General features: G+C 39.4%; 1 protein-coding gene across 1 annotated transcript in view; it reads right to left on the minus strand.

Moving 5' to 3' along the window:
* Positions 1 to 1,508: 1,508 nt before the first annotated feature.
* Positions 1,509 to 14,941, minus strand: part of LOC122746120 (40S ribosomal protein S17-like) — a 62,848-nt gene continuing 49,415 nt past the window's right edge. Inside the window, exon 2 of the mRNA XM_043991600.1 lies at positions 1,509 to 1,629. Coding sequence (XP_043847535.1) covers positions 1,509 to 1,629 — 121 coding nt within the window. The remainder of the gene's footprint in view (positions 1,630 to 14,941) is intronic.

Raw genomic sequence — 14,941 nt, forward strand, 5'->3', positions numbered from 1 at the left:
GGGGAATATTTAACAAAATAAACAAAAATACAAAACAACTTAAATAATGTTAATTTGTGGTTTATGAAGTCAATATGAAGCTTAAAGAATTCTTTACTAATTCAATTTGACAACACTGATGTAGATGTGTAGATGTACTTGATGTACATGCCTCCTTAGAAACTTGAGGAATTTCTCCTTGTTCAGGGTTTCTCTCTCTTTCTTTCTCTCTCTCTCTCTCTCTCTCTCTCTCTCTCTCTCTGAGATATCTTGATCCCAGTAGAAGACTTCATTTACTCTATGTATTGTCTGGTATAACTTCCCTGATTTCTGTTTGTTATCTTGAATAAATAAGTTTGCTTAGTCTTCACTATTTGTAATAGATTTTTTGTGCAACTAGAATCTGATGGGAAATAACCAAGTTTTCAGATATAAACTTGAACTGCTTTTTTCTCTTTTTAGACATAGATACCAGGAAAGCAGCTTGAAACTAAGAAAAAAAATTTGCTCTAGATAAGCAATATTTAGAAAGGGAAATATGTATGTAATTCTAGCCCAGTAACCTCTATTTATGAGGAAAGCACATTGGCCAGCTTCATGTTCCCTTTTCCATCTTCCTTCCAGGCAAGAATGGAAATGTCCCTTGGAGAGGGGTGGGTAATATTAGAAAGATATCTATTTATGCCTCCCTTCAAAAACCACATTTAGACAAATCCATTTGGATATATTCATAACCTACACATGAAATACACATACCCTACAATTATATTATGAAAATTGATTAGTAATCTAAAGGCAAAAATAGCAGATGCCATAGGAGTTAAGGCTTGAAGGGGCAATGAGGGATAAGTGACTTGCCCAAAGTCACACAGCTAGTAAGTGTCAAGTGTCTGAGGACAGATTTGAACTCAAGTCCTCCTAAATAGCTGCCCCTAGTGGTCTTTCATTCTTCCTTCTATCTTTCCTAATTTCTCTTCAAAGTCCCTTTTGAGAGCTTCCATGGCCTGAGAACAGTTCCTGTTTTTTTTTGGAAGCTTTGGATGTAGGGGCCCTAAGGTTGTTATCTTCTTCTGAGGGTGCACCTTGATCTTCCTTGTCACTGAAGAAACTTTCTATAATTCTAAACTTTCTTTGCTTGCTCATCTTGCTGTGTTTTACTTGACTTTTAACTTCCCACTGGGGGGCCCTGCTTCTAGGCTACACTACTGTCCCCAGATTCAGAGAGTCCCAGGTGTTTTGGTTTGAGAGAGGGCAGGTTTTTCTCTTGCCTGGCCTGTTCTCTGGTCTGAAGATAACCTCAAGCCTACTTACTAAACAACCAACCAGCAAAGTTTTCTGTGGTGTGGTTCTTAGCTTTGATGAGCCTGAACCTCTCTCCTACCTCTCAGGATCTCTTCCTGGTTCCCCGCTGGGGTGGGATAGCCGAATTCCTCCCTAGGTCCCACAGATACCCCTGTATTCCAACACCCCCCCCATAGCCATTCATCCCTCTCACCTGACTGCAAGCTTAGTTCTAAGAGACACTGGTACTACAGCTGTTTTGGAGGCTCAGGGATTAAGTTCCTCTGGTGCGGCATGCCTGGGGTCTCTGTCAGCCCAATCGCAGGGTTGGACTTTACTGGTAGCTCAGCACGGCCCTCTTTAATCTGTCTATGGATGGAAAATAATATCAGCCCATATTTTTGTGTGTTTTTCTGCTCCAAGAGTTCTTTTATTGTTGTTTTGGGGGTAATTATATCAGGAGCTCTGTGCATTTAATGTCTTTCCTCCACCATCTTGGCTCCACCCCTCCCCCATCTTGGTGGTCCTTCATTGTTTTGTTTTGTGGGGTTTTTTGTTAAATTTTTTTTGGTTTTTGGTGAGGCAATTGGTGACTTGCCCAGGGTTACACAGCTAGTCTATGTCAAGTGTCTGAGGCCAGATTTGAACTCAGGTACTCCTGACTCCAGGGCCAGTGCTCTATCCACTATGCCACCTAGCTGCCCCGGTCCTTCATTCTTAAGGAGAATCAATGATATTATGAGGGTTGAAAGTGAGAAAAAGGAAGACATCTTAGGAGACAATGACCATGGTTGGATTGGAGAGTTCATCAAGGGGAGAAATAAAGGCAGGAGAAGTAGTAAGAAACATACCTCCTTCCCTGGAGACTCCCTTCTATTTTTACTCCAAAGAGCCAGGCCTGGACCACTCCCCACCTCCACCCCACTTCAACCTGTTGGCTCTTTCTAGGAGTACATCAAAGATACAATTTAAAAACAATTAATAAGATAAAGAAATCTTTCCTCTTCACCTATTCCAGAGGGTCCTTGTAAAGTCAGGGTGATCACTTAATTAGCACGTTTGGGTCCACAGAGGTGTGCCAATTAAGAGCCCTCTCTGTAGCCGCACATGGCCCCAGTGAACTAATGAGAAGGAGTGACAAAAGGGGGATTATGAAAATAGAAAGAAGGTGACAAGGCAAGGGGCTAGCTGGGAGGGGGGCATGAAGGAAGGGGGATCTCTGTGACAATCAGATGCCTGTCAAAGTCTGTCTGATTGCCACGTGGGATGGGGTAGGAAGGGTAGAGTCTGACTCTCAAACCTCCTAGAAGAAAGGTTTTTTTTTTTTCATTTATGTCAGTTGAACAATCTAGCCAGTCAATTATGGACTTATTATAGCTCTAGATTTGGGCTTGAAGCAAAAATCAACACTGATATAACAGTATTTAGGTTTTCCCTACCTAATTCAGGACACTAGTAGCTGACCATGGAATATTTAGGGAATTTTCTCAGAATTACCTTTAGCAGTAGTAAATTCCCAATCAATGGACTAAGTTTCCCATTCAAGAGGAGACTGAATAACTCCTTGTCAGGGCTGTTGTAGAGGGTGGGGTTAGACAAAGCTTGGATTGGATGAATTCACAAGTCACCTCCAGATTTGGAACTCTGAGATTTTTTAGGGGAAATATGTAGATAAAGATATAGATATATAGATATAGATAGGTATAGGTATACATATAGGTACAGGTATAGGTACAGATAGAGAAAGAGATAGATAGAAATAGGTATAGGTACAGGTATAGGTATAGATAAAGATATAGATGCAGATGTAGGTATAGATGACATAGATGATATAGAAAGAGAGAGAGAGAAACAACAAACAGGTCCCGAGCTCTTAAATTAATTACCCTATGTCACTAAAGTAATAAGTTTCAGAACTAGATTTGGAAAGGCCTTTTGGTATTCAAATCCAGTGTTCTATCCACCATACTATGCTGCCAATGCTTTCTTTTTCACCTTACATAATTCCATTTCTTTAACATTTCTCCCTTTCTTTCCCTTCTTTTTCCTCCCCTTTCTTTCCCTTCCTCTCTCTCCCCTTCTTTTCCCTTCCCTTTCCTCTTCACTTCCCTTCCCTTCACCCTTTTTTTCTTTTTCCCCTTCCCTAATAGCAAGTCACTCCATCTCCAGGAGCCTCCATTTCCTCAACTTTAAAATGAATGTACCAGCCCTATACCTATGGTCCATTTTATTCTGTTTCAACTCATTATATTCCATTCCTTTTCATTTGATTTTCATTCATTTCATTCCATTTTGCACAATTAAATTCTGTATACTCACACCCCCCACACCTTTACCCTGCTTTCAATACTACTCCCCTCCTTCCCTGCCCCCTCCCCTTCCCATGATAACAGTGTTCTCCATCATCGATGCTGTCTCTCAGGTCATTAATGGAGAACACTTGCATTTTTAAAGAACATCAGGTTTGAAATAAACCTGGAATGGAATGAATCTTAATATAAAGAAAGGAAGCTGAGAGAATGGAATTTCAGGCACTGTGGCAGGTGGTGAAATAATCATTTCTCAGCAGAAGAGGATCATAACATCATAGATTTAGAACTGGGAGGGTCTTGGGGTTTCATCAAGTCCAACTTTCCTCATTTCACATATAAGGAAACTGAGGCCATGAGAAGTTACTATGCTTGCCCAGTATATACAGCTAGTAAGTATTTGAGGCAGGATGCAGGTCTTCCTGACTCCATGGTCAGCACTCTATCCTCTGAACCTAATAGCTGCCTCTAAGAGATTTCCTAAAAATGGTCAAATCTTTTCATGTGGGTGACTACTTATTATGGATGGAAACCAAAAACAGGGAGAAAGGGGCTGAGGGAAAGAGTGGGAGTGCCACAGACTGTGAGTATTTCATGGAAGGCAGCACAGTGAAAATGAAAGTCACTAGGATTATATTCACATGCCCCAAGCTGGAATCCTGACTACTTCTTCCCTATAACACATACAGCAAGTTGTTTCATCTCATTGGGACTCAGTTTCCACAGTTGTAAAATGAAATCTTTGGATTCAATGATACCCTTTAGATCTCCTTTAGCTTTAAATTCCTTTGTCCTAGAAAGCAGTTTTGTTAAGGGAGAAACTCTTCCAAAATTTTAACATTGTGGATCATCCTTTCCCTTGGTGGGAATTAATGGACATCTCTCCTTTTGATTTTTTCTGGCAATCTCACGACCTTTGCCAGAGCTTTAAATCACATTACTACAAACCTTTGGATGATCAGGACAACTTGTTAAATGATGCAAAATCAGTTCAGTCAGCCGAGCTTGTTGGAAGTCAGAGAGTTTCTTGATGTACATCTCTCTTGGTTCATATTTCTCCTTTTCCCACAGTAGGGGAGCCATCTGGGGGAAAGGAAAACATAACAAGAAAACTTTGTAAGCATCAGGACTCATTTATTCTCTTCAGGGTAAGGCCCCATCTTGCTTTAGCCAAAAGTCAAAGTAGAGGGTAGAGTCCACGACTTCCTGTAAAACCGTAAAATACCAATACCAGTACTTAGCACATTACCAGTTGTTTTCAATTGTGTCCAGCTCTTTGGGAACCCATTTGGGGTTTTCTTGACAAAAATAGTGCAGTTCTTTGCTATTTCCTTTTCCAGCTCATTTTACGGATTAAACAAACTAAGGTAAACCGGTTTAAGTGACTTGCTCAGGTTCACACAGGTAGTAAGTGTCTTAGGCCAAATTAAGACTTGTGAAGATGTCTTCCTGACTCCAGGCATTCTATCCACTGCACCACCCAGATACCCCAACCTATGACATAACAGATGCTTAATAAATTTTTATTGATGGACTCCCTGAACATCCAAGCCTATCTTTACTCTTTTAACTTGATTGGCTTTTGATAGCTTGAGTCATCCCCATTATCATTTCTTTATCTGTCAATCCTTAATTCCTATTTTTAAAAGAATTCTCTGACCTATAATTTTAGAATCACAGGATCATATACTATCAGAGTAGGAAGGGACATCAATGAGCATCTAGCCCACACTGTGTCTGAACTGTAATCGCCTTAGCAGCATTGCTAATCATCTCTGACAAATCATTCTTTAGCCTCTGTTTGAACAGCTTCAGTGATGGAAACTCGCTACTTCCTGAGGCAGCCCATGTTATGTTCAGATTATTCTGATTGTTAGGAATACTTCCTATATTGAGTTGAATTTTTCCCTTTTGTAATATCTACCTCTAATGCTCTCTGCAGCCAAGCAAGACAAGTTTATGTTATCTCATTTGATCCTCTGAACATCTTTATTAGATACGTACGATAGGTATTATTATCCCTTTTTTTGCACATAAGGACATTGAGGCCCAGAAAAGCTAAATGATTTGTCCAGGGACATATAGCTGGTAGGTGTTTGAGGTAACATTTGAATTCAGCCATAATAGGGAGCCAGCTAGGTGGTGCAATGTATACAGAATGGGACTTATAGTCAGAAAGTCCTAAGTTCAAATCCAGCCTGAAACTTACTAGCTGTGTGACCTTGGGCACGTTATTTAACCTCTATTTGCCTCAGTTTCCTTATCTACAGAATGGGGATAGTAATAGTACCTATCTTCCAGAGTTCTTGTGAGGACCAAATGAGATAATAATTGTAAAGCTCTTAGCACATTGTAAGTGCTATAAATGTTATCTGTTATCATTATTATTAATGGATTTGAGGCCCAGTTAGATGAATAGTAGTTGAGTTAAGGCACTGCTGGGGGGAAGAAGACAACAGGAGGCTTGGCACAGCTTGTCCTTCTCAGTGCCTTGCATTGAGAGAAATCGAAAAAGTGAACGGCATATGGGGAGAAGAGGACAGAAAATTCCTATGATGAATAATAGATTTGAAATAGGGATAATGCCCTTCAAGGCTGGCAGCAAGAGGAGAGCTGCTGGCACCAGGTCCTCCACACCCATCTTTAGGATGGTGTTTCCAAGAAATGAATGTCCTACCTCTCCTGGTGGGCACAGGATGGTGTGAGAGACTCTCAGAGAAAAGCCAGGGTTTGTTGCAGGATCTGAGGATCAATCCTTCATTACTCTAGAACAGACTGGCCAAAAAAGTTCATCCTATTTAAAGAGGGCCTAAACAGGTTTAGCAGGCATCTAGGTGGTGCAGCGGACTGGAGTCAGAAAGTCTCATATTCCTGAGTTCAAATCTGGCCTCAGCCACTTACTATCGGTGTGACCCTGGGTAAGTCATATAATCCTGTTTGCCTTAGTTCCTCCTCTGTAAAATGATCCAGAGAAAGAAATGGCAAACCACTCTAGTATTTCTGCCAAGAATAGGGAGCATGAAGAATCAGACACAACTGGACAACAACAAAATCCAGGTTTGAATACATCATTCTGCTATTCAAGAAGCTCCACCATCTTTCTATTGTCTCTTACCTTGAATACTTTTGGCATGTAAAACCCTTTACCACCTGACTTCACACTGCCTTTCTGGATATTATTACTATTACTCCTTGTACTCATTCCACAGTCCAGCTAAACTGATCTCCCTATTTCTCCCCACATGTGACACCACTTTTTTTCATCCCAGTGTCATTTTATGCACTGTCCCCATGCCTGGAATGAATGTCCTTATAACTTAAACTGTCTTTTGCATTTGGGATCTCAAGTTTGGCATTTCAACCTGGATGTCCCATAGATATCCCAAACTTCTCATGAGTAAAAAAAATCATTATTTCACCCCAAAACTCTGTATTCTTCCCAACTTCCCTATTACTGTCAAGGACATCACCATCTTCCAGTTACCCAGGCTCACAACCTCATTTCCACTCACCCTTTATCACATCATACCTGTATTATTGCAATAGTTTGCACATTGTTCTTTCCACTTCATCTCTTCATATTCCAGTAAATCTCCCACTTAGTTGCCAAAGTGATTTTACTAAAATGTGGTCTGGTCATGTCATCCTGATGTTAAGTAAGATCAAATGTCAAATCCTCACTTTGTCCTTTAAACTTTTCAGAACCTGGCCCTTATGTACCTCTCTAGTCTTCTCATACTTAACTTCTCTTTATTTACCCTACTATTCAGCTATATTTCCCTCCTTGCTATTTCTCACACAGGTCTTTCCATTTTTAATCTCTGCCTTTTTACCAGCTCTCCCCTATGCAATGTAGGAATGTGAGGGTTGGATCAAAAGTAAAACTGAGTGACAAAGAATCAGCTGTTTTGAATTCTAGTTCTGGAGAAGACTTTTGAGAGTCTCTTGGATAGCAGGGATATTAAATCAGTCAATATTTAAAGAAATTAATTTAATACTGAAGCTGAAGCTTAAATACATTGGCCACATGAGAAGGCTCATTGGAAAAGACCTTGATAATGGGAAAGATTGAAGGCAAAAGGAAAAGTGGATGATAGGGCTTGAGATGGATAGACAGTGTCATGGAGAAAACAGACATGAGTTTGGACAGACTTTGAGAGACAGTGGAGTATAGAAGGGTCTGATGTGCTATTGTCCATGGAGTTGCAAACTGAACAATTGAACAACAACAAAACTCTATGCCGGGAATACAGTCCCTCTTCATCTCTGTCTCTTGGTCTTCTGGCCTCATTCAAGATTAAGCTCAATTCCCACCTTTTTAAGAGGCCTTTCCTATTCTCCTCTTCTCTCCTCCTTCTCATTGCTAGTGTTTTCCCTCTGAGACTCCCTTTTGTACGTCATAGTACATATAGTAAGTCCTATGTAAATGTTAGCTTCAATGATGATTTATAAATATATATATAGATATATAATGTGTGCATTTATAATTAAATATACATCTATACACACACATGCATGTTCTCTCTTCCATTAGAATGCAGATGCCATAATTTAGCCTTTCCTCAGAGCTTAGCATAATGATTGCCACATAGTAAGCACCTAGGAAATCCTTGTTGACTAACTGATTAATGTGAGACTAGAATTTAGGAGAGAGATCTATTTGTTGACATAACATAATTAGGAGGTTGGGAATGAGCACCAGACAGAAAGTTAACCAGGACAAAAGATATCTGGACAGAGATTGGTACACTGTCCTGGGAAGTCATTCTGGGATTTTTTTCCCCATACATTTGCCCTTGTGCATTATAGATGACAGGTTCCAAGTATTCCCATTCTACCAATGGAATTATGGAATCACAATATATTAAGGACCTTAGGGCATAATTGAAAAATAGAAGATAGAATGTTGAAAATGGAAAGAGCATTCTTTAATTTTGTAATCTAATCTAACTGATTATGACTATTATTTAAAAATAAATGTGAATTAACTTATCAAAGGTCTTCAAGGTAGTTGGTAGAATTAATACTGCAAATCCAGGCTGCCACTTCAAAGGACAGACAAAATTTGTTTCCAACCAATTTTCCAAATCACTGGGAAAGTAGCACAATTGAATCCCAAATCTTCTGATAGACATTTATTCCAGCCTTTGTCATCATCTCATTTTATGCTAGTCCTCATAATTAGGGTAGCATTTTGGGAAGAGTATTATGGGTAATGGGAATAGGAGATTGAACAAAACCTTGTATTCTAGACTCACTTCTACACCTTGATTTCTGTGTGACCTTGGACATGGTTACCACCTCTCTCTGTTCTTCAATTTCTTCCCATAACTAATGAAAAGCTCAGTCTAGGTGATCTCCAAGGTTCATTTCTGCTCTAAGGATTTATCGCTATGACTCTGTGACCTCAGAGAATCTCCAAAACCATTCTCCTCTCTTTGGGAAGACATGGAGCTAAAATGCAAACTATACCAAGAGAACTTTCAAGGGAACTAACTTTAAAGGGCATATGTAAACAAGGCAGAGAGGAGAAAGATGCTAAAATAGCTAAGGCTGTACCCAAGATGACCTAGAGCTCAGCAGTGCTAATACTGAAAATTGACATTGGACCCCTCAGCATATGTGTCTGGTCACATACCTACAATCTGTGAAGAAGTCATTAGGTAATAATGTTCCATCTTAATTATCATCCAGCACCTAGATAATGAGCCATAGTGTACCCTCAGGTAAGCTGGCCCTGGACCTTCCAGATGTCAGAAATAGTCATTAATCCTCTGTAGAATGAGGAATTTTGTTACATAAAATAAATCTGTATGTCCCAGAGTCTTTACCACTAGGGGAGGGTCACAGAATCAATGAATCAAAGAATCTCAGAGCTGGATCAGTCCTCAGAAGCTATCCCCTCTAAAACTTCCTCCTGAAGAATTACAATCTATGAGCTCCTCTACTTCCTCTCAAATCTTTGGAATCAGCTTTCCTGGAATATATTACACATCAGACTATGGCTAGCTTTCCTCTCTATCTCTATCATAAACTCTAAGAGGGAACCATCTCTTATTCTCAATGTTTTCATCACTTTCACTCCAGTAAAAGTTCTTCCTTGTTTGTGAAAATCAGATGCAAAATAAAATTCCCCTTGGTTCCTTTACATGTTGAAAGGATGAATTATCATTAATGTAAGTTAAGGAATATATTAGCTTTTCTGCATTTGGAAGAGAGAGATCCAGCAGATGTAGGGATAATTGAAGACTCCCATAACTACCATACAATTCATGGTTCTGAGCCAAACTTATGATCTGTTTTGTAGACTCCTCATCTAGTTTCTCTTTCTGGCCAGCTGCTCTGTAGCATGCTCTAATGACAAACTTACTTGCTTCTAACTTTGTTAATCTTCACCCAAAGTCTTACCACCATGCTTTTCTAATTCCTGGATTTCCTAAATGTATATACCTTCTTTTTATACAATGCTACCCCTTTTATCTAACCTATTTATTCTGAATATGGTTCACCCATCCACAATTATATTCAGATGATGGATCTCATCCTATCAAGTATCAGTGATGCATTTTAATATAAATTTTGAACCAAAGGTTTTAAATATGGATTCCTTTCTTGGATTGTATCTCCTAGAGACTTCTGGTTGTCTCAACTTCAATTTTTCTTCTTACATTGTAGTTCTTCTCTGTAGTATCTAGTTTGGTGTTACAGGCAGTTTTCTCACTCTCCTATCCTTTCACTTTAAAATCCTTTAGATTAGATTTTTAGGACACTAGATGAATGCGTTCTTACTGATCTTTGGCATTCCTGACAGTAGTCGATCACTCTTATATTTTAAGACATGTTCCAGAAATCCAAATAACATTCTCAAATATCAGCTTCTTAAGCAGCTATACTTATCTTCATTCCTTGACTTCATTAGTAAGCAATTATAAATGCACCACCTATGCCCTGATAGGCTTCAATTTCTTCCCCAATACTTATATACTTTGTCAATGTTTTCCAGATCACTACTGATATCATTTATGATCATATGAGCCATTAGAATTGGTAATTGTCATTCATTTGATAAGTCTTGGAAGGTACTCAGTTGTCAGCCAGTCAAAAACTTTTATGGAGTTCTTACATTTTACTAATGTTGTACAAATTTGGAGTGAAGTTGAGGTGAATGACAGGCAGCAATACTAGGATGGGTTCAAGATACTTTATAATGAAACCCACACAATTAAGTGCATCAAAAAGAAACAGGAGTTCCAGTAGATATAGTAATGCATATGGACTCCCTACTGTCTCACAGAGCAGAGTGCAAGATGGTGGCTCGGATGTGGAATGGATTGTGTGTTCCATTTGAAGACACAAAGGAAGAGGTCTAGATTTTATATAGGGTTTTCAAACAAAGGTCAGATATGGCACCTGTCATTTAACTGGTGAGGAGATGTGTTCATGGAAAATGAACAATGATAAAAGGAATTCTCTAAAATTACCTAATAAGGAACTAGGAAGATCTATTCTAACTCCTGTAGGTCCCAGAATACAGAAACCCTTAGAATGACAAAATTGGGATTAAAACCAAGCCACTTCAGCAAGCTTGCAGAAAAGTTCCTGAAGTCAGTTCTGACTATAACTGGGTGTGGCTAAGCCTTAAACCTATGTGTCTAATGTGAGGGGGGAAAGGGCTAGAAGAGGAAGACCACAGACTCCCCTGGTTATTCACCTAGGCACTGCACTAGGTACTAGAAATATAAAGAAACAGAGAAAATGTACCTTGCCCTCCCTTGAAGAGCTCATATTCATTTTTTTTTTACGGGGCAATGGGGTTAAGTGACTTGCCCAGGGTCACACAGCTAGTAAGTGTCAAGTGTCTGAGGCTGGATTTGAACTCAGGAATTCCTGAATCCAGGGCTGGTGCTTTATCCACTGCGCCACCTAGCCGCCCCTGAAGAGCTCATATTCTAATGGAGGAGATAACATGCAAATAACCAACTACATATAGGATAAATGTAATTTTAGATAAAAGGCAGGAGTGGAGTTTGAGGGATGGCATAGAGTAAGATAAGGCCTCCTGAAGTCTTGAGCTGCATCTTGAAGGAGCCCAGGAATGCCTCCAGGTAAAATATTACAGGTCATTAAGTCAAGTCAATAAGCACATTATTAAAGGAGGACCCAAATTTTAAAATACCTCAAAGGACCAAGCTGTATCAATTGGTACAATGCATTTTTTTATCCATGAAGAAAATATAATAAAATTAAAATGTTTATTTCAAAGTAAAATCATGACAATTTCTGGGTCTGTTCTTTCTAATGTTAAGTATTTACTATGTGCTAGACACTGTACTGAGTTCTGGGGATACAAATAGAAATAAAAAATAAAGACATTTAAAGGGATAGTGGGTTTTGGGGGGCAGGAAGGCAGATGAGGTTAAGGGAAATATATGAGAGAGATAGAGATGAGGAAGAGAGAAAGAGGAGGGAAAGAGATATGAGAGATATATGAGAGATTATGAGGGAGAGAGATGAGATGAAGAGAGACATGAAAGGGAGAGAGATATGAGAGAAAAAAGAGATGACAGAGGTGAGGAAGACAGATGGGGGAGCAGGGAAGAAGGGAGGGAGGAGGAGAGGAGGGAGAAAGAGAGAAAGAGAAGGAGAGAGGGAGGGAGAGAGAGAGAGAATCATTGCAAGGAGTAGGGCAGGCTGGAGTTGTAGTTGTTTTAAAAAAACAAATTTAATAATGAAGGGAAGGAGAGAGAATAGTGGGTAGATGGGTATGCTAGAAGACTCAAGAGAATGGTTTTGTTTTTATCTTTGTAGAATAGAGATTGGAGCAGGGACATTATTCTTCATTCCTTTAACCCTCTGACTTGTATATCATGGATCCCTGCTTGTGCAACAGCCAGCTTTGTTCCTCATCCACCAGTTTTCCCAATAAATTCTCTATGCTTGGAAAAGTTTCCAGGTAAATTGTGTGCCATAGTCTGCCTGCCTTATGGGAGGATGAATAGTGGGAAATTGAATAGACAATTAAGAAAGAAAACTGGTGCCTTTTCTGGCCCCCAAAAGATTTAGTGAGATGTATTCCTACAACATGAGGCACTTTCCCCCCTAGCACTGGGGAAGGAAAGAGATAAGCAGGATCCTAATTTCTCAAAGAGTAGGAAATGGGTGCTTTTGGTTGGATAGGGTCAATAGAGGGGGAAGGTGTCACAGCCACATATTAAAAGATGGACTTTGAAGGAATTGAAGTTATTAAATGATGCAGAGGAAATCTGACATTGCAACCTGCTGGAAAGAATTAGCAAATTTCTGAATACCCAGAGGCACATTGGTTCTGACCATGAAATAACACCAATGAGAGTTAAGACATTTCCTGGTTTATAGCCTGCCTCCCTCCCTGCTACAGGGGGAATACATACAAATCTGAGGGAGCTGGTCTCACCTAGCCCTAAGTTTGCACCACTTGTTCATACCAGTCCAGTCCATAAGAATTACTCCACCCTTTCATCTGCATTAATAATAATGTGGTAAAGAAACTGGATGTCTTGGGTATAAGAGAAATCAAGGAGAGAAATATTTCAAGTTCAGTATGATGTATTCTTGGTTGTTGATTCCTGTTTTCCCACCACCACTTTATAAAGATTGAGAATTGGATCCATGTACTGCCTTAATGCTCTTGTTTTTCTCCTTTATGACCTGCTGAAATGTAAGTGATTGAAAAAGGGATGTGTTAAAAACTCAGCAGGTCCTATTGAAAAAGGGAAAAAATGGAATAAATGGCTCATGCCCATACAATCCCAAAGTTACACATGATTTTTACGTCTAATAGGAGGAAGAGTCATTTATCCCTGCCTTTTCCCTGTTCCAGTCCAAAAGTCCTCATTTGTACCATGCTGCTCTGAAAGTCGTCATTAAATTTTGAACAGCTCTGGTGACATGTGATTGATGGATGAACCTGAAATGCCCTTCTCCCTCCCCTCTGCTTATTCAAATTCTGTGCAGCTAGTAAGTCCTACAACTTTCAGGCAAAGAAGAACCCACTTATATTCATATGTGTTACACTTAAAATTTATTTTACAACTACTATCTCATTTGAGACTCATAGTAGCTCAATGAGGAGGGCAAGGATAGTTGTCCCAATTTAACAAATTAGGACCCTGCTGGATGGAGAGTAATGGAGTATGGTGGAAGGGACAGTTTATATACACTAGAGAGAGAGAGAGAGAGAGAGAGAGAGAGAGAGAGAGAGAGAGAGTAGTAGACAGCAGGAGCTGGAACTTAATTGAATGATGTGGCAGAAATGATCTTTTCCAAAACTTGGAGTCAAGTGACATGAGTTTGAATCCTGACTCTGACAATTCCTAGCCATATGTGACCTTAAATATTTCACTTTGCCTCTATGTCCTTCGGATTCCAAACATGTAAAAGTGAAAGAGTTGTACTAGTTGATCTCAATGAACCCTCCTTAAGCTTTCTCTAATGACTACAAATCACAATGATTTCTCTTCCCACTAGACACTAGCAAACCATTGCTGATCCTTTGCTACTTCTTTAACATAGAGATGATAATTGAACCCATGGGAGGTGATGGGATCGCCAAGTGGCAGGCATATAGAGGGAAAGAGGCAAGCCCCAGGAATGGAGCCTTGGGGTACATGCAAAGTCTATGTTTAGATCTTGTCTCCCCTTCTAAATTACAAGCTTCTTGAAGGCAGGGACATTTCTTATTTTCCTCATAATGTCTAATACAAAGTAATTGCTCAGTAAATATTTATTAAATTGAATTGAGTTGAATTATAGGATACAGGATTTTTCATAAGTCAGCATAGTTTCAATCTGTCAAAGCTTAATGCATTGAGACTTTTGGGGATATTATAATTAGAGTAAAGAGGAAGGGTAAAAAATTGGAATTCATGGCAGATGAACATTATGGAAGTAGATATGTTTATGTGGATAAGGGCAGAAGGGGCTAGAGGAGACATAAGAGTTGCCTTCAAGTAGTTGAAGGATTATGAGACGGAAAAAGAGTTGATTCTTTTTGCATGGCTTTAAAGGGTAGAACTAGAAACTATGAGTTGAATTTGAAGAGAAATAGAAGATTTCTTGGTGATATTTTAGAGGATATTCTCATTTTAGGTAAAGGTTGATCTAACTGCCTCTTAGGTCTTACCACTAATCATATTTGTGATTCTGTGAATTGGTTTGAACTAAACAAACACTTCATGTGATTAAAAGCCATTCAATGGCATGCAATCTCCTTCTTTTGGCATTTGAAAAGGTTCTCATCATTCTTTGTTCCCAGCAAAGCTACTCCTGGTTGACCACACTCTGTGAGTCAGCACTTGATCAAAACCATAGCTTCTGAGGCTCTACTGATTTGT

This window comes from Dromiciops gliroides, chromosome 1, assembly GCF_019393635.1.
Source record: "Dromiciops gliroides isolate mDroGli1 chromosome 1, mDroGli1.pri, whole genome shotgun sequence".
NCBI lineage: Eukaryota > Metazoa > Chordata > Mammalia > Microbiotheria > Microbiotheriidae > Dromiciops > Dromiciops gliroides.